Here is a 22,809-nt window from a genome sequence, read left to right on the forward strand (position 1 = left end):
TTACTGACAAGTCAAAATATATATTCTACAAACAAGGGCATTTTAGGAAACTGACCATGACAGCATTTCAAGGTCAGCTTCACAACTAATTCTAGGAAAGTTTTCCAAAAATTTCGTAACACATTATAGTGATCCCCTCCCCCAATACAAATAAAAAGCATATGAATACACAGTTGTGACATCTAAAATATGGGCCAAGCCCTATTTTTTCAGGCCACCAGGAGCTTTATGCTCCTTCCCAACTTTTCCTACTTCACTAATTGCATTATGCCTTTACTATATACAAAGGATTTTCCATCTAAGCTATTAATATATTAAATATAGAATAAAATTAGTTTAAGAATGCAAAACATAACTACATGTACCTAAATGCTCAAGCAAAACAATATGCTTTACAAAAAACTAAAATAAGGATTTAGTTAAGTTTGGAGATTTAGATCTCTTTCGTCCAGGGACACACAATTACGCCGAGAACAAGGGTGCTTTCAGACTGCCAATCTAACAATAATTTTACCCTCTCTGAAGTTCTTACATTTCCTTGCTGGTCAGGAAGCACATGAGCACAAAGCACATGAATGTTCTCCTTTAAAAAGTATAGGAGCAAACTTAGATATTCACCTGGAATCGTAATTACTTTGTTCACAAAAGTGCACTAGGCTACTTTGTTTCTGGTCTAAGTGTTCAGAAGCAGCTTTTGCAACTTACTGCAGTTGTGGACAATTTTAGGATTTTTTTTTCTTAAAAGATTAATGTTAAAATCTGTGAAACAGACTTCCTGTCTACAAGATCAGCAAGCAAAAACCAAATGCAAAACAAATATTAACACACAAAACGAGCATCCTATGACTAAAAGCAAGTTTCTATTGCCAGAATTAGTTTCATTAATTGTGCACTTAAGTGGGGGGTCTTTAAGTGTGCATTCCAAGGTTCTATATTAGGTTGTAAAACAAGCCATACAAGAGAACGGGTATAAGGTAGTGAAAAAAGGTCAACATAACTACTTGTTCTAGAATGTATACAGTATTATTTACAACTTACTAAAAAACTATCTTTCAATGACTGTGGATGCACAAAATCTATGGCACATTTATGTATACATTATTACTTAAAATTGGTATAAAATTAAGTCTACACATATGAAAATTATTTATGTTAAGAACCTCAAAGCAATATTTAAGATTTTAGGAGGATTATAATAATTTAAAATGCACTCTAACTTCAGAATAATTAAATGGAATATTTACAATGCTACTTTTCAAGCCATTTTAATAAATGTTCAATTAGGTTTCTCAACCAAATGCTTTAGAAGTATTAGGAGGCCTTATCTGCAGCTGGAATTACTAAAACTTGCTATAGCTGCTCGAGTCCTTTTAAAAGTGAAAATATAAGTATATCCTATTGCTACCAGTGTTTTAACGGTCTGCTGCATGAGCTGGTTGTGGAGATGGTTGGCGGGTGGTTAAAGTGCAGGCTAAGGCACCGCAACCCGGGCTACACTAGCACCCCGCTGCAGTCTGCGCTGGTGAAGATCAGCCAGCAGCGCAACGGGAAACGCTGTGCTGAAATCACATAACCTGGAGAAGACCAGAACGAAAACGGGATACACAGAACTCCAACAAAACAACCCCATGAGGATTCTACACATTCAACTGCTAAGATAGAAAATACTGCGGTAAATCGGATGCTTCAGCTGTATTTAACGAGGCTGTTTGGCTTTATCTACACTGACAAGTGAACAAATTTGGTTCAAAACAGTTATTGAGAAGTAACTGGAAATGATATGTTTTGATCCTTTGATGATACCTGCATGAAACTATATAATTTACAATCTCCCAGAGCACTTTTCTTTCTTGCCAATCTAGCTAATCCTAAATTCAGTTCTGTCAATCAAATCAGACTACTTCAAGCTCCACTGCCTAATATTCCTGCTTTTACCAAGACTCCTGCCTACTATTCCTAGAGCCATTTTTTTTTTTGGTTATTATTTTAATAAAACATTCATTGTGTTTTTAAAGCAAGTGGTGAATACAAAACAGGAATCATTTATACTCAGCACCCTTCCTTGCAAACCATCACTATGTTGTGAAGACGAGCTTGCTTTAAAACAAATAAACAAACCCAACATTTACCTAAAACAAAAAAAATCATATTTGTCTAACCTGATATAAGAAATATAGTATTATCCATAAACGAAATTATGCAGAGCTATCAAAGAAACATTCTGTGACTCCATGACATTATTAACCATTCTATTTCTCATTCAAGATCTGTGTAATGTTTTCTTTCTTTTTATATATAGTTCCATTTTACTACTGAAAGACAGAAGGAAAAGAATGCAAAGTCCTCAATTTTAACAGCTCAGAATAAAAATCAACCACTTTTACTAGTGGTTTTATCCAAAGTGAACCGAATTTTTAAGATAATAACAGTAAGTACCTTAAAAAAACACCCAAAGCTAGAGTACAGATTAAAATTACTTAGTGAAATATTAAGATTATTAAAATATCTATCATCATTGACATAATCAGCTAACATCTGCCAGCTATATCAGACGCTTGGAGAGAAGTGCAAAAATGTGTTTCTTCATCCAGCTTTGTAGTCATGCGTTTAACCCATCAGGAGCCAGACTTCTGAAGTACTCAAGTAAACGTTATATATACACACAAAACAAATTTTGTACAACTACACGTTTTCAAATGTTATAGCTTAACAAACATGCTGTATTTCCTAATTCATGGTGATATTACCATGCCATTCAAATACAGAAACTGTCAAAAAGATTTTCAAAGTGCCATCTCTCAGAAACAGATTTTTCTAAATAATTACCACAATGTCAGTTAAGGCTTGCTCTGTGCAATGGCAAGACTCTGGAATTGTGGAAGCATGGGATATTAAAGAAACTAATCTGTAGGATTATTTTTTGAGAGCATTAATATCTGATAAACTGCTGGTCAAGCTTCCTTACCATTCAGAAAGAAACTCCCTACCTCTAAGCTTTTAATATTTCTTTTGTATCTGCTATACAGAAGATAACAAAAGAAAACATATGAATCTTAATTTTAAAAGATGATATTTTAATTGCTGTTCTTCACAAAAACAAACATTCCAGCAACATAACCAAAGGCTGGTTCTAAAACTTTTTAGATTGATATTAAGTTGTTAAACAGCAAATAGTGAAAAGAAATCAGCTTGACAATTCACACAATAAAATTAAGGGAAAAAAAGATCAAGCTAGTAAATAATTGTTGATGCTCAATCATCTTTCCTCACCCTGGCAATTTTGAGCATTACCCTGGCAAATGAAAAGCTGTCTTTGCTTTCCTGGCAGAGAGAGAACATACAATTCTCACTGAAGCCCACACCATTTTTGATCATGAAGAATTAAAAAAAAAAATACATACTTTCATAACTGGATGTGCAATTGATAGCAAAATAAGGATCACCACACATATTTTAACATACAATGTTGATCTTCAAAGGTACAGAGCCCTCCAACCACATTAGAAATAGACAGAAACTGGTAACTGTAAATCAAAAAAGTTCCATATTTTTCATAGTTTGAAAAAAACACAGTACAAAAATGTAGTTTTCATTGGTTCAGAAAACCTAAAATTTTATACCTACATTTCTATCTCTCTATACTTACATATATCTTCCCCTTGACTCGTTTGGGAACTATAAATCTGTAAAGAACACTTTTTCTTAACGAAGAGAAATTGCTCACAATTCATTAAAACACAAAACACCCTGTTTGAAGGACAGAGTCACGTTTCCCTCTTCCATCTTCTATTTTCCTTTTCCATTTTTTGAAGATTTCAAGATCTGAAGCTTCAACTCCTTTATCATCATCTCTAGCTTTTCTCTTGCCTCTCGTTCTTGTCTCAGTTCATCTTGAAGCTCTTGTCTATCTGCCTCTGCATGATCCAACCTCTGTCTCAATTCTGCTAGCTGCACAAATAATTCAGAAAGATTGATTTAATTTTAGCAAACATATTTGTAAGTAAACTATTCTTTTCAAGAAGCAATTGATAATTGCAGAACTCTTGAGCAAAACTCTGATATATTACATTCTTGTCTGATGAATAGTTATCTATCTACCACACTACTAAATGACATAAAAATGCAAAGTTGCATAAACATGAAGCCATAATAAAACCTGGAAAAGTCTAAATGTTATAGACATAGTAATTCCAGCTATATGAACTGTCGCACACTCAAATGTATCAGTAATACCTATTATAACCTATTATAAAGGTTGTGGTGTTTGCATCAGATGTTTTACAAATCCCAGAATAAACAGAACTTTTTCACTTCCCAAGTCGATTTCCCAAATTGACTGACAAAATATCAATCCAAAGCCTTAACGCATTTCTAGAACAAAACAAGTCATCAACATCTTTTTTCAGATACCTTTTAGCAAAGGGAATGGCGATTCAGAAAATCCTAAATATAACCCCTTGCACATTCATATATGCGTTTAAAGGCCATTCATGCCTTTTTGTAAATGTTTTGTTTAAACACAGGAAATAAAATATTTTTTGTTCTTTGGAGTACAGTAAAACTCATTGAGTAACAAGTTTTTTAAAGCAGAGGGGCAGCAGATATTACTGTAAACCATATTACTGTTATAATATCAAATAACTTACTGATTAAGTAAAAGCAATACTCTGAGCTGTAATTTTCAATTACTGTGATTGGCATACTGCAGAATATTGAAACCTTACCTCCACAGACATTAGGTGCCATGCAACCAACCCACTAAATTCAAACTACTGATCCTTGAATAATAAGTCCTTCTATTTTTTTTTTTTTTGCTATTTTATGGCAATGACATATGAATTGTGATATTACAGCTCAAAAAAATTTTAATGTCAAAAAGATTAATAAAACGCATTCATTTTTTCACTTTCTGAAAACTGCCATTACAAATGATGCAATTTGTTTTTTCAAAAGAGTCTTTTAAAAGAGCATGTTCCACATTTAACTAATTAAATAGGCTAAAGTAAATATTTTTGCATGAGATCAACCCCTAAATCTAAAAAAATCCACTTGTCTTTATGAGGATGAATATCTATCTTGCCTTAATAACCACAAAGCATAGATTTCACTGAAAAGGGGGAAAACAATGCATGAGAATGAAACAAGCAGCCACATACAGGAACACTGCTACGAAGAGTACTGGGCAAAGGAACCGCTCTGCTGATTTTAGAGAAATACCCCCTTCAATTCACCTTCACTTTTACAATCAGAAATATTTAACTCATTCTTAGGCAGTAATAGACTATTAATATGAGTATTTTGTCTCCAATACTTTGACAGTGCAAACTGTTGCAATATGATAGCGCTCGACGCCTACATGTTGTGGCATGATACATGTACTACAGAAACCTGTCTCTGGTTGTTCCTTGGTTTCTAGCCATTAGGAAAGATTCCAGTACTGGTTATGCTGCCCTATTATGACTGTCAGGGAAAAGCAGCAATTAAACTAGCCGACTCAACAAAGAAGTGCAGAAAAGACACACAGTTCATCTCCTGGCAGGTCTATAAGGAAGAATAGACATTTAACCAAGCTCCAAATCACATATTATCTTTACTGTGTTTAAGGTACAAAGAAAGTGTTGTGGTTTTTTTTTTTTTTTTTTTTTTTTTTCTCCTCACCACACAACTTTCAGGAAAGAAGAATGCATAAATGCTCCAAGACGACTGCAGAATAAGGCTTTTTAAAATTCTGTATATATAGCGTGGGGAAGTTACTCTTGCCAGGACTTTTGTCTAACTGGGCTCTGACAATTTGGACAACTTGACAAAAACAGTTTGGAACCAAAGATCCAAAATCCACTGTAAGATCTGATAAATGGGGGGAAAAGAAGTTCAAATTATATATTCTGAATAGCAGAACCACACAGTCAATAACAGAGTAAGCTTTCATGGAAGAGTTTCTATGTCTAACTTCAAAACAAACTAAACAAACAAACTACCTCTTTGTGGATGAGTTTATGGCTCTTACCCTCCTAAGAAAGTAAACTACAAGCCATATAAAACACGCTGCACACAATTATGTTCATAAACTAGAGCATGTTGTTACTTGCAGCGATAGGGCTTGCACCAGATGTTTAGTAAATCAGACCTTAGTCAGAGAGGATTATTTCTGGCAGCACAGGCTAGAAATCTATTGAGTGGGATGTCATGAAATTAAATCATGAGAAGGATTTATGATGCTAGCCTCTGCCCTGCTCCCTGAAAATGAAAAGAAAAAATAAAAAAGAAAGAAAAAACGAAAGAAAGAAACAGTTGTCTCTGAAGTACTGCCTGTTTCTTATTCTGAAACAGTGAGGGAAAGAAATATAAAACCATGAGCAAATGACTATAAAGCTTTACTGAATTAAGTTTGAGATTGTTTTTTTAAAAAACTAGAAAGACTCGTTCTCTGTGGCACAGTACTAAGTCTTTTAATATGCACTTAATCATAACTTTACTGGCTTTAAAATGGGCCATCTCGAGACCGTATTTGGTGTTAACTTGATTCTTTTCATTAGTGTGACATGAATAACCACTAATACAAAGAAACAAGGCTACATGTTAAAAACTCTCAGTGAAGGAAAAAAGGATCTTCATAGATTTTGATGTGTGAGCTCAAGAGGCAAGAATAGGAGACCAAAATATGTGAGTTTCTTTTCTCCAAGAGAACTATCAAAGCATTTGGTCAAGAACTCAAGGGGTTTCGTCAGATGTTACTGATATCAGATACCAGATCCTAGCACTAAGTACTACAAAGAACTGCCATGTATGCTACTAACCTGACAGAAAAGTGTTTGAGGGTTTGTTTGTTTTTTTTTTTTTAACCGAAAAAGCTATTTTTTATAACAAAAATGAGAATGTGTAATATGGGCAAGACTATTAAACACATTATTTGTTTTAAATGGGGAGGATATGACCTTTCAGATATCTGAAAAGAGAATTTTGTAACATTTGACAGGTGAAGTGTTTCTGTAAGTTGCACCCTACAACAGTTTCAATCACAGGAAAAAGAAATAAATATACTACCATTAGCAAGATAGTGACCTCTCTTGATATTAGTCTTTGATATCAGTCTATGGTGTTACTTTATAGGATATCAAACAAGAACACATGGAGACGATGAAACTTTAATGTGGTGGAAACACTCCAATAAAAGTTCAGTTGTTGCAACTCTCAAATTCACTCGTCAGATTATACATTGAATATAGCTCACTTTGAAACAAACTTTCACTTCTCACCTGTGCTGCATATTCAGCTTCTTTGTCTTTTTCTAAATTGGAATCACAGGCACACTTTTGTTTCATCACTTGGTCCAGTTTCTTCTCCAGGTCTCTCTGCTCAAAATAAAATTCTTCCATTCTTTGAGCATGCTCAGTCTGCAAATATTCAAGTTCTTTTTGTAAATTCTGCTGCTCTTCAGTCAGCTCCTTCATCGTTCTAGAGTTATTTAACATCTCAACCTCCTGCCAAGAAAGAGATCATGATCACATTCTCCCGAATTCTAGAAAAGTCAAGAAGTCGTAATTCAAATAGTTTATAATTTAAATGACACCGAAAAGAGCACATTCAGCAGTGTATCAGTAGTAGCCTAAAATTCTGTTGGAAACATTCAGTTCAATATAAAGAAATCATACTTTCAAATACACAGAATTTCCAGAAACTGATTCACAATTTCCAGAAATGAAACACAGAAAGCAGCAATACTGATTCATTAAAAGAGATTTTGAAGATGAAATAAGCACTTTTTTAGAAAAAAAACAGAATGTGAGAAAAAAAGCCTTCATTTGTGCTGTACTTGCTTTTTCCTCCAGCATTTTGAACTTTTTAAATTAAAAAGATCTAATAATTAACTTATCTACAAGCTTTATCTCCAACAATAGAACAATTTAAAAGCTGTTGATAATGTCCAGAGACATTCACCAAAGCTCACTGATTCTCACTTTAAATGCTCAAATGAAATATATATATATATGTAGTGTCTGTCGGTGAATTCAAGAAACTAAGATAATATTTAGCCAGTTTTAAACACAGAAATGAAACAAAAAGCACAAATGAAAAACAATTTCTAATGCCATCCATGACTAAAAAGATTAATAAAATCCCTCTAAAAGCAGAAGGGACGAAACAGAATACGAAGGTGGTCTTTTTTCATAGGGGGCAGTGATGAGATCATTCCTAGAAGGCTGATGTCAGCACTTTTAAAAACTTGAAAATTGGGAAATTTTAGAGGATTTAACGAACTAAATTCACAAAAATATATAAGTGTTTAGAAATATGAAACATGAAAGAAGCAGTTTTCATTTGGATAAAATAAAAGAGCAGCTACTTGAATACAGTAGTTATAAACTGAAAAGATCAAAATTATTAGTGGGCTCTAATCTAAACAGCACAAGGGTTATTACAGATTCAGTGTCTGGATTCAAGATGGAGACAAAATATCTAGGTACCTGGCAGTTTTAAAATGACAGTAATCTGTGATAATGATTCTAGAAATAACCAGCTCACATCAGTTTTCAGACAATAAAAATGAAACTTATTCAGTTTGCCACTGTACCATTTGAAGCTGTTGTTTCCTCTGCAAAATGGTATTTAATTTTTCTTGCTGTTTAATGTAGGTTTTCATTACTTCTTCCATGATTTTTCCCTTGTCATCTTCACAACTGATGTCCTTCATGAGAGTTGGAGACAAGGTTCGTACACGATTACGGACTTCACCACGGCTTGAGTGCCTAGTACTTTTGGAAGAAATACGTTCGGATTTGCTTTCTCTTGCAGAATTAGTGGATATAGGTGGATCTACAGGAAAAAGACAGCAAAACGATCACAGAAAGTTAAACCTTCGCAGTGAAAAAATGCAAAGCAAACTAAAGATTATACGAAGGCCAAGAGAATTTTTGGAAAACTGAAGTGGCACAGAAATTATCACCAAATACTAATTTGACAACAAGCTTTCCAGAAATAATTATGTAATATAAAAACTGAAAAAAGTCAATGTAGTTTTCTATTATAATTCATCCACTCACCTAAACGTTTATGCTGCTCCATGCCAGTTTTCAAGTCAATCTTTTCCTGTTCTTCAAGGGAAAGCTCGGGATAGGAAGCAGCTCTTTTGTGTTTTCCACTACTGAGCTGTTTCTCAGGCTGTCCAGATGAGGATTTAATTACTTCTGCTCTAACTGCTGGTTTTGCAACTTCTTTATATTGTGATGCAAGAGACACATTCGGGGCAACCACTTTATCACACATATAAAGGTAGTAACTGAAACAGTAAAACAGTAAAATTACAAATGAGAACTAAGCTATAGTAAATGAGGAATGATAACAGCAAGTTCCAACTTAACATGATTTCAAACAGTACAAGTTTCAAGGAGAAATAAGTACTTCCTTTCATAAGTAAGTTTTTCCTTAGTCAAAAGAAATCATCATGATCCACTTAACCTTTACTGAAGAGTTTATTCACATGTGGTTTCGAGGATATCAAATAAGAATTCTTCTAACATGATTGATTAAAAGAAAAAAGAAAAAATCAAATTCTTCACTTAAAGCCAAACAGTGAAATTAAAAGGTGACTGAATCCAAATCCCTTAAGGTCATTGCAAAAAGGATGAGCATCACAAGACAGCATTGGCACAAACTGTCTTCAGTACTTTCCTTTCTCCTGGTTCTGAAGGAAAGTTACTGACAGAAACAGCAAACTGGGGGACCATCGCTGCAGCTCCATCACTTACGGGCTTGCATGGGAATTAGTATGATGCACACGTGTCACTTTGATCCAGAGTCTGAGCTCACCTAGGTATAGTAAATGCATAACTACTGCATAGTAGGAGCGTCAAGAAACACTGCTTGCCTCACTGATGCAGATGACAACGTATGTATTACATTAAGGAAATGTGTTTGCTTTCTAAAACTAGGAAATTAACAGAGTTTTCCAGTTTGTTTTGAAATGAAATTAACTGGCACTCATGGCAACTGGGCACTGGGAAGCTTTTGACATGCATGCAGCAAGTTATAATAGGAAGGATTAAGAATCAGCTTCTGCCATTTCTACTTTTAAAGGGAAACTGTAATTACATTTTATTTCCTCCTGAAACCTTGAGTGCAATACCAAAAATCACTCATATGCAATTCATTAATATTCAGAAAAAAAGTACACAAAAAGTAAAGATTGGATTGTCCTTGTGCAATCTCTTAGAGTTTTTCTAAAATTCTAGGTTTTATGTACATTTTTAAGTTAAAATAACCTTTAACATTTAGAAGTATTTAATTTGTTTACACAATATTCTACACAGGAATTTAGTTACCTGGGATGGACAAAGGAGGGTGGTTGAGTAGCAGTTTCTGCTTCTTGCTTTATTACCGGATACCACTGCGACAGCTCTAGATTTTGTTGTGAATCCAGCTAAAGAACAAAACCAAAACACTAATAAGACTACTACATTTTATTCACATCTTAATAAATCCTGCTCAGTGGAATGACAGCTATACAATAGCCCAAAGGCAGGCGGCGCAGACACCTCGGGGTACCAGGAAGTGAAGAGTCCCTGGCAGATGGACAGGGGGATGCAAACCACAGGAGGTTCTTCACTTGCCAACTTCCAAATATGGGTAAAGTAGCAATGCAAGAAAACGGAAAAAACTCTTTACAAGCCCATATAAATACTCTAGAGTCCACATAAAAACTCTACCAGGGGCGTGCTATGAATGTTTGGAGCAACACAAAGCAGAAACTAGGATTTCCAAAAGGTTGCGTGAGCATTGACTTTTTGCAATAGAGTATCCACCTCTAAACTACACTTGCCAGATACTTTATTACAAAGGAAAATCTATGAATAAAATGAAGTAATCACTCTTGTTACAGAACACAGAAATTACTTAATTAAAATTTTTTACTACAGAAACAGGCAAAGCTGCTGCATTAACATGACAACTCTATTGCCATTCTCACATATGAGAATACAACACCTTAAGTCATCTGTGCGTTTCACATGTGAATAAGAATTCTTCTTCCTCTTTTTCTTTTTGATTAAATAATTATTAAAAAAAAACAGGTGGCTTGACTAAAAAAATTTCATCTACCATCTGAACAGCTTCAAAAGTTTCGTGAGTATAATATACACTCAGAAAAGTTTATTTCACACCCTGAAAGGAATCACCATGAGCTTCATCTCTGGCACTCAGTGAACACCCAGTCAGAACGATGGAGCCGGTACCAAGCCCTGCAGAACTGACCACAACAAAGAGCAAATCCCAGAGCCTACATTATGGTGAAATCTTCCTGTCCTGGAAATTCAGCCCTAGCAAAGAAAATTAAATTTAACTCCACCCCTGTTGTCCCTCAGGTCAGTTCCAAACAAATATAAATGAGTGAGGGCACAAGGAAGCTATGCTCCAAGTTAATAAAATCATAATTGAATGTTTAAATAATGAAGAATAGAAATAAACTGAATAATCTCTAGAAAAATGACCTCGTCTGAAACCCATTTCAACCCATTTCTGCTTATTCAGGTCATTCTAATAATCTAAATATTGCACATGAATTCAAGTTATAACACAACTACTATATTAAAACCCAATTTTAACCCACAGTATTTCTGAAATGCAACTTTTTCAGCTTTTGGGACTGACATTTTAACACGTTTTTATATTTATATATGTAATTATATATCAGATGATCTGTATTTTCAAGTTATTAGTTTAAAATACTTACATTACGACCTATTTCAATTGGAAATTGATTTCTTTGCTCAGTTAGTGTACTGTTTGAAAAAAAAATCTAAAAAATTTACTTAGAAAACTGAAACTAATCTAAAACGAACATGAAGTCTTTTTCTAGCATATGATTCTTACTTCATTATCCAGATTGGTAGAATAAGGAAGCTTTTATTTCTAAATGCACATGTATATATTGCTACCTAAGTATCTGTTTAGTTTAGATGTTCTTAAGTTATTATACCATCACAATATATCCAATCTGGTAAATTTACAATTACTTCTACTTAATCTGTGTGAAAAGTCTACAGGAAAAAAAAGTTTTACTTTTTACTTTTTCCTCCAAAGCTAGTGATATGAGCTATTATTTAAGGCAATCCAGAAACTTAATTAAAAAAAAAAATCCATCTCAAACTGAGAAGATAGTCATAATACACAGTTGTATTATGACTATGCTCAAAGCTTCAGTCAGGGATTAGAAAGAAAATCTCTGGTCTGGCCATTATGCAAACTAGTAACTCTGAGCCCCTTTCTATTCCCAGAAAGCTTATTCTGTACATTTCTTACAAGATTTGCCATGTGAAGGAAAGAAAAACTGATAAAAGCTTAGTGGAAAGACAGTTCCATAGAAATGGACCGGTAGTTTCCGTCCAACCACTTAAGGCAGTAGTTTTTAAGCAGGGGTGGGATTTATAGAAATATTCAGAAGAGATGTTAACTCTACACATCATGAGTGTAACGACCAACTCAAAGAACTAGCTGAAGCATCAAGACAGTCGTAGCACAGAGGGATTATCAGGAACTGTTGCAAAGTCAAAGAGAATGAGGGTCTCTCACCACGGACAATGTCAGAGATTTGGTGAGAGCTGTTTCAATGAGGAGGACCAGGGGTCAACAGAAGATGAGAAACTCAATGACCACCAAACACGCTGCTTACAGCTTTTTTATTACCATGAAGGAGAGAAAGGAACTAACTTTGTAAGTGTAGCTGCAAGGACATAGGTTGTCTACTCTTAAAACACCAAGAGCTAAAGTATACTCACTGTGAGGTGAGTAAACTGAGAGCTAAGGAGAAAGTCAATTTCATTAATTAATTATTATTATCACATTGGAGTATCTCATTTCTGCTTTAGGTCTTATTTTACATACAAGCTATTACTTCCATCTGTTACTTTTATCACTGAAATAGAGGGAGGGACAGTTGGCCAAGGGCAACTGTTCTTGGACCCTTCGAGATAACCTCAAAGGTGTCTCAAACTTCAGAGTATTTACTGCTTTTCTACAAAGAAGGCAAGAAGGCGATAAACCAGCAAGTAGGATATCCTCTAAAGACATTTGCTTAAGAGTATAAGAGAAGGTAACGTCTATACACTCTAATACCTCTCATACCACAGGAAAAGACAGGAAAAGACAAGACTCCTGAACACCACACCTTCCCTAGAACAAGGGGTCAGAGGTGTTGCTCAAAACTCTGATCTATTAAATTATTTCATACTCTATACTTTCCAGGTGAATACCTATGAGACACTTCTCCATCCCTCCTTCCCTCCCAAAAATGGAAAAGTCATTTCATCATTTTATGTTTTTTCCAATTTTCATGGAGTTTATCTATCATTCTGATTTCATATGCTGCTCTAAAAGAAAGAATCACGCGAGTCTCTAACATAAGGCTTCAGAAACCATTTTTCCCTTTCTTCCGGACCTGATCTATAACATAATCTATTCAAACAAAAAATAATATCGCAGATGCAACATGGGAAATAATCCTCCATATTCATTCCCAGAATACTGCTTCTGGCTGCACGGTAATAGACTCCTGACCATGAGATCTTCCCTGTTTCTGAACCTCCTGCACACAGATCAAAAGACAGGTGAAATGATAACATCTCTTCAAGGCCTACAGCATGAAAGCTCCTATGGGAATGAATACATAAGAATACATATTTCCCTACTGCAAACTCTGTATGCTGTGTATGAGCTGTACTAGCATTGCAAGAATTAAGACTGTCACGATAGTCTATCAGAAGGCGAAGGTCCCTTGCTATGAACTTTTCTGCATCTCCAGCAAGTTGGGCATGAGGAAACATACCATATTGGAGACTTTTATCATTTCACCTTAAAATCTTCTTCCTTGAGCACAATACAACAATTTCCCCAGCAATATTCAATATTTTTCTGGTGCATGTCTTTTATTTAAATGAGCAGCTCTCTAAGGTAAAATATAAGCTCTGTATTTTTAGGAAAAAAAAATATCCCACAATGTCCATTCCTGGCATTTGTCCTGCAGCCCATTACTTGACATGATTTAAAAACCCTTTCTTTCATCATATTTCTCTATAAAGTCTGCTTAACATTACCCTATTACTGAACAAGCAGACTTGGGGCTTTTAAATAGCAACTTACCAATGTGCCATTAACCTATATGCAAAGTCATGAGATGTTGCTGGGTGGTTAGCAAGCCAGGTAGCCACACACCACATATGCACGCGCTGGAGTTAACATAACAAATGCAGAATTCATTTACAACACCTGATTTTCAAGCTCCTTTCTGCTTTGCTCAGCTGCTGCAACACACAGTTTAAAACAACACACTCAAAGGTCAAACAGGAGAAAGAAAAACTCCACAATAGCTCTACATTTTTCCAGAGACTGCATACTTTGGAAAAAAATAACAAAACCCAACAGGACCAAACCAGACTGACATTACTTAAAGCTCCAAGAGGAAAGAAATTACTGCAGCTCTCAATCTGAGTGGAGAACTCTCATAAATTTAGTTTACACTTCATTTGACAAACATTCACATTTACACAAGACAAACAACAGGCTTCTAAGATAAATATTTACTTGTTATTGGAAAGAGATTCAGGAGTTTCATGAGAGTAAGTGAACTTACTTTGGACCGAGTCCTTTTCTGATTTTTCTCACTAAATTTCTCCTTCATTTCCTCCAAGAGATGCTTCAGCTCCCTCTCCTCCGACGTTCCCAAGTATTTCTGGTTAATGTGAAGGTAGCAGTGCCACTTGGCCGACTCAAAACCCCAGTGGCAGGTCCTTTTATCGGGGGATCTATGCGAATGCATCACGAACGTCTGCGGTGAAAACATGCCGTAGCACTCCAAGCACTGGATACACGGATCATCCGGCTGCAGGTAGAACTGAGGTGCAAACAGCCCCTGGCACTTGCCCAAACACTCGTGCTCTACTTCAAAGGCACTGCCAGACTCCTTCAGCTGGGCCAGCGTGTTCTTAGCGGGCAGAAAGCTGCCGTTTGGAGGAAAAGTGCGTGGACGCAGCAAGGCGTTGCAGAGCCTCTGAGCATCGGTCAGCGTGATCAGCCCGCAGGACGGAGCGTTGAACGGAAGGATTCCCAAGACCTTCAGGATGTGAAGCTGGTCGGACGTGCACCTCGAGCAGTAAATATACAGCTCGTCACACACGGTATTAATCTGCTGCAGTGAGAAGTCTCGCAGCACTGAATTCAAAACTTGAGGCAGGCAGAGTCTCTTTTCTCCTCCAACCTTAAAACAAGAAATAGATTCCCCCTCCAATAGAGTCTGAGTGAGTTCAGTGGAGCTGTCAGGGGGAATGAGCAGCGGACCAGAAAGTATTTGTGGTGATGGGAGAGGCAGGAAGACAGTGGGTGACATACTTTCCTGGGAATAACGAGCTGAAAAAGCTGCCGGTCCACCCAGCGAACTCTGGCTGCTTAAGTGGAACTGTGCCAGCGTGTGCTTCAAACCTGGATTTAAATTCAAAGGCTCGGATATCGCAGTATTATTTGGCTTGGCGATTTCCCCATCAGCCTCCACAGAAGTTCCATCATATTCATCCAAGTTTTCCTTCTTTATCGTTGGCAATTTATTTATTACAACTCTTACTTTGCTATTTACATGCATTTCCGTCATTACTTTTTTTATTGGAGGGCTCCCATCCTCTTGGATCCCAGTCCTTTTTTGGTCTGAGCCTAGACCTAGATGGAAGTTTGTTTGTGGGCTTTCCATTGCTAAACACCAGAGCTTTTAATCAAGCAAATCTTGAGTGTGCATTTTCCTGCTTGCGAATACAAAAATCAATTTTACCTGATCTGACTGCCTCACATACGCCAAGTTTGGCGCCTTTTCAGTAAGAAACTAACCTTTCAGCCTCCAGGAAGTAAAAACTGTAACTCATTTTGCATGTAATACCATAGAAATAAGAAGGGAGAGGTTAAACAAATTTTTCTTCTAGGTTTAAAATTATTTGCTCAATTTGCTTTTATAAAAAACACACTGCAATATGCATATAAAAGGATTTTCTTTACAGCCTACTCAGTAGTTTGCACAGCGGTTTTCTATAGTCATTCAGTAAAAATGATGAACTGACACATGAGCATCCATCCTTGAGCATTTCTTTTCCCTTTTTTAAAAAGCATACCGGCTTCTCAAACAAGTCTCTGTTTAAATATTTAAAAAGAAAAAAATGCCCACAAGCCTTAGTCTAAAGAGTGCCGATTCCAATGTAACTGATCCAAAACGTTGTTTAAGTTGTCTGAAAATTTTATCCACCTTCCTGCAGCTAGCCTAAGGGCTCCAACACAGGCTTAAGAGCTTCTTTCTTGCGTGGCCAAGTTTGCGCTTCCACCACCACGGAAGTTACTACGGCAGCTCACCAATAAATCCCCAAAACTAAAGGCTGATACAGATTGCTAGGGGAAAAAATGAATGTCCCTAGAGAGTCACCTTTAGCAGGGACGTCCCCAGCGCCACACTTTCCCCACCCCGTGTTTCTAGCAATGTAAATACGATCCAGGCCATAGGCTAACTGCACATCTTGTGCTAAATACGTGGTTCTGTCAAGGCCGCCAGATAACCTGGAAAAGAGGGACAGAGAGAGGCTGTTAGTCACCATTCACCCCCCGACAGGGAGCTGGACGCGGCGCTGCCCTCGGGGATGAACGGACAGGAGGGCACACGAGGGCTCCGCGCCGCGAGCGCCAGCCCTGGCGCAGGGGGACACGAGGTGGCAGGTCAGCCAAGCCTGCGGAGTGGGGAGGACGGCACGAGTGGGGAAGGGGCTCCCTTGTGCGGCAGTGAAGGGGGAGAAAAAAACGGGGAAAAAAAAAAAAAAGGGAAAAATGGAGGGAAAAAATGGGGAAAATGGAGGGGGGAAAAAGGGGGGGAAGAGGAAGAAAAGGAGACAAAATAAAAGGAGGGAAAAAAAAAAGAACAACGAAAAGAATAATAAAAAAGCAAGGCGGTGAGGAGGCGGCAGCGCGGCCAGCGCGCGGCTCCCCCGCGCGGGCGGCTCCACTCGCCGCCCCCCCGCGCCGGCGGTGCCCGGGGCCGCTTCCCCCCGCGCTGCCCCGCGCCGACCCTTCCCGGAAGGGCCCGCGGGCCGCGCCGCGCCCGCCGCTCCGTGACTCACCGGCGCTCCCGCCGCTCCGCTCCGCGCCGACCCTGCCCGGCTCCTCCCGCCGGGCACGGCGCGCCCCCGCCCCGACCGCCCCCCCCGCGCACGGCGGCGGCTCCCCCGTCTCCTCACCCGGCGCCTCCGTGGGAGCGGGGTGGGGGTGGGGGGGTGCTCCGGCGCGGCGGGAGCGGAACCGGAGCCGCGCGCGCACCGCCCACCCGTGACCTCACTGCGGAGACGGCGGCGGCCGAGGCGCAGACGGCGGCGGCGGCGGCGCGCGGGCACGAACCCGGCGGCGGCGGCGCGCGGGCCCCGCCCCCGTCTGGGGCCGCGGCGGGAGCGGCGCCCCTCCCCCGCCGCCGCCGCCGCTCCCCGCGGGCTCCCCCGGCCGCAGGGGCCGCCATTCCCCGGCGGGGGAGCCCTGGCGCGGCCCGCGCTGCCCTCGCCGCGCCCCGAGCCGCAGCCGCAGCCGCAGCCTCGGCCGCGGGGGCCCTGCCCGGCGGCGCCATGTCGGCGCGGGCCGCGAGGGGAGCCGCGGCACCCCCCGCCGCCATCGCCTCACGAGGCGCCGCCGGGGAGGGCTGTGTGTGAGAGAGCGGCTACACAGGCGGGGGAAGCGCGCAGAGAGCGTCTGGTGGCCAAAAACACCCCCCAACGGCGCGCGTTTGCCGGCGAGGACGTGTGGTAACCGCGGGGACTGCTCTGCTCCCACGCCGCCGGGAGCCGAGGCGTTTTCACGGCCGGGCTCTGCCCTCCCTGCTCGGCGGTCACGGCCGCAGGGGGAGGCAGCGCCCTGCAAGACCCGTGAGACCTCACAGTGACAAACACAACGGGGCTACGGTCGAAACGGGGGAGGAGGGCGTAGAGAACCGTGGTAATTCAGTGTTAATTCTGTGAGCGCAAAGACAGCAACGGGTGCATTTATTTTCCCACATCTGGAAAAAGCACTAGACCCTTCTCTTATCGAAGAATTCAGGTAAAAATGGAAGAAGCATAAATCTGGAAGAGTTCGATTCTTCCTCGATTCTTACATCCAGCAGGAGGTGTCATCCCCCAAGTCCTTGTCTGGTTGCTGCCATATTGCAGTTTTTGGGGCAGAAGGGAGGCTTTCCAGCAAACAAAGGGGTTCCGAAGGAAGGCTCGCTTTGGCTGAAGCATGTAGACCTCCCCATTACTTGAAATTAAAAGCACTCTTTTCCTGTCTCAGTTGCTTGAAACAGTGAAATGCACACGTAGGAAAACACAACTTGCCTTTTCATAGGGAAAAAAAGAGAAGGAAGGCATAAATTCCTGCCATTCCACATATGCCAAAGATAAAAGCTTTCCAAAAATCGCAACCAAAATTTCACCTTTGAGAAGAACACAAGTATTGGATAAACTTTTTTTTTGGTCCCTTTTGTACTCCCCTTTTTGTCCTCTTCTACCCTCTTCTTGCTTCTCTACTTTTATTATAAGCCACTAGAGATTGACTCAGCTGCACTTCAGGGAGCATTTATCATATTAACTACCATCATTATGGGGAGTACATTCCTCCTTACTTATGTTTACCTTACTATTTTTAGCTCTTTTTGCCAGACTTCCTCTGCAACTCAGCAGTAGCAGCAGAAGCACAGCTGAATTCTATAGCTTCAAAAGCACAATCAGAGGCTTATGCACCATTGCATTTTATGAGCCAAAAATGACCAAGATTGATATCTCAATACTGTTCAAGCACCCGAGATTCACTCCGAACAGAACCTACGCATTTTAAGTCCAAGTTCCATGGATGCAGGACCATAAGCCTTGGTTCATCTCCGCATCTGAGTGAGGTTCATCTGATCTAGCAGCACCCTGTGGTTCACAAACACAGGTCATGCCACCTCAACGTGCAGCTTTTATCTGGTCTTTTTTTTACTTTTCATAGTAGGCAAGTGTTATAACCAGATTTAAGTGAATGCTAACAGTGTGCAGTAATGTGCAGTACTACCCTCATACATTTTTAAATGCTGTTCTCTAGCCTGCAGCAAAACAGAATTACATAGAACTATGCAAGCATCATCTTGTCTTTTAGCTGCTCTATCAAACACAAGTTTCTGCAGCCGTTTAAAGAAAAAAAAAAAAAAAAAAGAGGAGACTTTTTCCTGTAACAATTTTATAGAGGCTGAAGTTTTTCTCCATTTACAGTTAAGCAGTGCAAGCTGCAAAGCAGTACAGTGCAGGAGCACAGTTGCTAGCCTTGCATGAAAACACAAACTCCTTTTACACAGGGCAAGAAGGATGTGACTGAGACTGAGGGAAAGTGGTGTAGGAAGTGCTAGAGTGCATTTATGGTCTACCTCAGTTGCCTTTGTTTAAATTATATTTAACTCTATTTGTCTACAATAAAAATATCTGAAGCCAGGGCAGTAAATAATGTTACGGAAATATACATCTATTCTGGAAGAACAGAAAACACTCTATACTTGCTTATTAAATATATATTCGGAGCTTAATAGCCACAGCATTATAGTGGAATAAAAAGATTACTGAATCTACCAGTTTGGGACACTTATCTTGAAAAACATTGGCCAGTCATTCTATTATCTAATCAATCTGGACATTCCTGTCTCTTTTCTGTCCTGTAACAGTTTAGGGTTTGATGAAAAATTTCCTCCCAAATAGCCAACCATTGAAATGCAAGTCAGGCAACATTTCTAAGTGGGTATTCAACATAACCATGGCACATAAACTTAGGAATTAGAAGTCCTTGTTTAATTTGAGTTTCGGAGAAATCTTCATTTTTCATTTCAAGATGCATATTTTGGTAGCTTCTGTGTTTAACAAAGGTGCTGATACAGGGTTACAGCAATCATGCAGCCTAAGACAGTAGGCAGAGGATAAAACACATGCAAACTCTACCTCAAACCTTGAAGGTTGACTGTGAAAAGCATTTGGTACCTCAGCTACAATGTAACTAAACTAAAACCTTCACTACAGATCTTTTTAGTACTTAATAAATTGCACTAACAGAGCCTGGGAGGGATTTTACTTTTATTACTAACCTTTCTGGAGTTTCAAGAAGCGCTCAAGTTTTTTGGAATCTGATTAAACTAACATTTAAGGTTGTCTTACTGCATAACTCACATTTAGCTGTTTTATTTAAACAGCCTAGCTTTAAAAGCAAAGCAAACCCTACAGAGTTTCTGTCTTTACTCTTCCAGGTCCAAGGAAGAGAAGATTATTATTTTAAAAGATAAAAAGATCTTATTTTAAACTTGACAACTAAGAAGTGACCACAAAAGTTTCATTTCCAGTGAAAATCAAAAAGATATAGCAATAATAAAAGATATAAGAAACCAATTGATTCCCCAGGAAATGTATAATTTCATATATTTCTAAAATAATAGTAAGTAGAACATACTGGAAAATCCATGCTCCAAAATATCCTAGAGCAAAGGTGTTAGAGTGCTGCTCTTCCCTGATGCAAGCCCCCTGAATTCCTTGTAGGCCACCTTTGACAGTCTCTGGGGGTGATACCTCTTCTACTCGCACACTAGGAAGAAAAGCAAGTGAGACAAACTAATCTGCATTTCTAAGTGCAAATTAAAAAAATCCTTTCAACTACTGCATATAAAATGAAGTGCCAAATAACATATTAAAACTTAAAATAAAATGATCTTTGAGTTGAACCGGTTAACACAAATACTAACTTGTTGTCAAACTGCTAAATGTGTAAAGAATTTTGTCACACTTTTATGGGTTTTTTTGTAGAAAGGGGAAAAAAGGGTTTTAATGTTTCTTTCCATACATGCCACCCTAAAATTAATACAGTGCAATTTAACACTGTCCAAAGGACAAAAAAAATGTTTTCTTCCTGAAAGACAGTAGCATAACACATTTTATGCAAAAATAAGCCATTTTTGCAGCAATTATTAATTTTAGGTTACAATATTGAAGATCAGTCTTGATATATTTGTGACACATCCTATGACAGACTAAGCAACGTAGATATGATGTATTATAGATACCTTATTAAAGAACTTGCTACAAAAAGTTAGACTTACAAGACACATTATGGAATAGTTATGTACAAAACACTGCATCCAATGAAGAATGAGAATATGACTTAAGTTTTTACATCTAAAATTTTGGTCAGAATTCACATGTTTCGCTAGATGTTTGGAAAATCAATTTAAAAAGTGATACAAGCTCAGACCCTTCGACAAGCTTAAGAGTCAAATATAGATGCTCAGACTTCTGGTTGTATTTACAACTGAACAAGCCCCCTTCCCACAAAAGCCACAGAGAGGCCTTCTCTGTCTCCCATCTTTGGTGGCTGCATATTGACAAGACCACATGTCTCAAGTGTGCAGTTTGGATTACTCTAAAACATAAGCAGGAGAAAAAAAGCCTTAAAAATGTTTGAGGCCTTTCAAGACAATACAAGATTCGCTGAAATTCCCCTCTACTGAAAGGGGATCCAATCCTTCACTCACTCTTCTCCGGAGAACAGCATTTATTTGTAGGTAATTTCAGGTATCTGTCTTGCCTAGACATCATGAAGACCATCATAAAATGAAAATGCAAGATTAGTAATTAAGTTACCATATATATACAGAGGTTTTTTTTTTTTTTAATTAAAGAGTCGTAATATAAACAACTGTTCAGACTGAACAAAGAACAGTTGGCCACCAAACCAAAGAACAAGAAATGTGTGTATAGAAGTTAGGTAATTAAAACATGCAACCATCTGTAGCATTTATCTAAGAATGCTGATACATACTTCTAGCAACAAGCCAGCTTTCAAAATAAATCTCTTTTAGAATACAGAGGTACAGATATTAAAATACTGTATGTGTAACGGTATTGGGCAAGTGCCCTTGCCCTCTGTGTCATAAATCTGGAAGAATATGGAGGAGGAATTGGAGAAACAATTGGAAATCACACAGAAATAAATACAGCAGCTGCAATGGGGCTGTAAACTCCCAAGCTCCACTCTCACAGGTGAGATGACATCTTGGAAGTTCCACCTAAAACATCTTTGGACAAAGAAGCCAGAGTTTCATTTCATATTCTGCTTGAAGCTGTTTGCATCCACACAGCTCCTGAAAGCCTCACTAAGTTGGCTCTGTTTCAACACTGGTGTTGGAAGGAAAGCTGAATCAATTGAAAACCTGCAGTGATGATTCCTCTTTGTGGAGAAAGATGAAATGGGGCTGGCCCAAGTGTGTTAGAGAGGGACTTGCACTCTGAGGCCTGTGTGGGAACCCCAGACTGGAGGCTGCCTTGCTTGGGTTGTGGGGGACAAGCAGCACTGTCTCTTCTAGGAAAACAAAACAAATAAAGGAAAGTAGAATCACACCCTGAAAGCCACTGGTAAGATTAAACAACACTCTATGGGAGCTGGAGATAAGGGCCATCCAAGTTACCCCAAGCAAATTCATGCATTTCACAGCATTTTTTTTCCTGAGGTTAATACACAGAGGCCTAATATAAATTTTTTATTTAAAGTAAAAAGTGTGCACAAATAAAAGGAGTGATTACACAATGTTGAAGACCACATTCCACGTGAGATGGGAAAATAGTAGCAACACTATTTACTAGCAGAGCACCCATAAGAACCAAGTTCATACATAAAAAGGAGGTTACTCTACATAGACACATCAGGCTTCTGATGCAGACACTTTCTGCAAAGACAAAACCTACCACACTTGACGGTTTACACCCAGTTTCCCTT

At 38.8% G+C, this 22,809-nt stretch overlaps 1 protein-coding gene across 1 annotated transcript; it reads right to left on the minus strand.

Annotated features, from left to right (window-relative positions):
• Positions 1-3,296: 3,296 nt before the first annotated feature.
• SKIL (SKI like proto-oncogene) lies at positions 3,297-15,806 on the minus strand. Its single transcript, XM_010224587.2, has 6 exons — positions 14,621-15,806; positions 10,320-10,417; positions 9,042-9,277; positions 8,573-8,814; positions 7,257-7,481; positions 3,297-3,948 (listed from the first exon to the last, which is right to left on the minus strand). Exons 1-6 carry the CDS (start codon positions 15,725-15,727, stop codon positions 3,787-3,789), a joined length of 2,070 nt encoding a protein of 689 aa, XP_010222889.2. The 5' UTR covers positions 15,728-15,806; the 3' UTR covers positions 3,297-3,786.
• Between the last annotated feature and the right edge of the window lie 7,003 nt (positions 15,807-22,809).

The sequence above is a fragment of the Tinamus guttatus genome, unplaced genomic scaffold (assembly GCF_059628265.1).
Source record: "Tinamus guttatus ecotype Peru unplaced genomic scaffold, ASM5962826v1 Tinamus_guttatus_pri_ptg000198l, whole genome shotgun sequence".
In the NCBI taxonomy this organism is placed as follows: Eukaryota; Metazoa; Chordata; class Aves; order Tinamiformes; family Tinamidae; genus Tinamus; species Tinamus guttatus.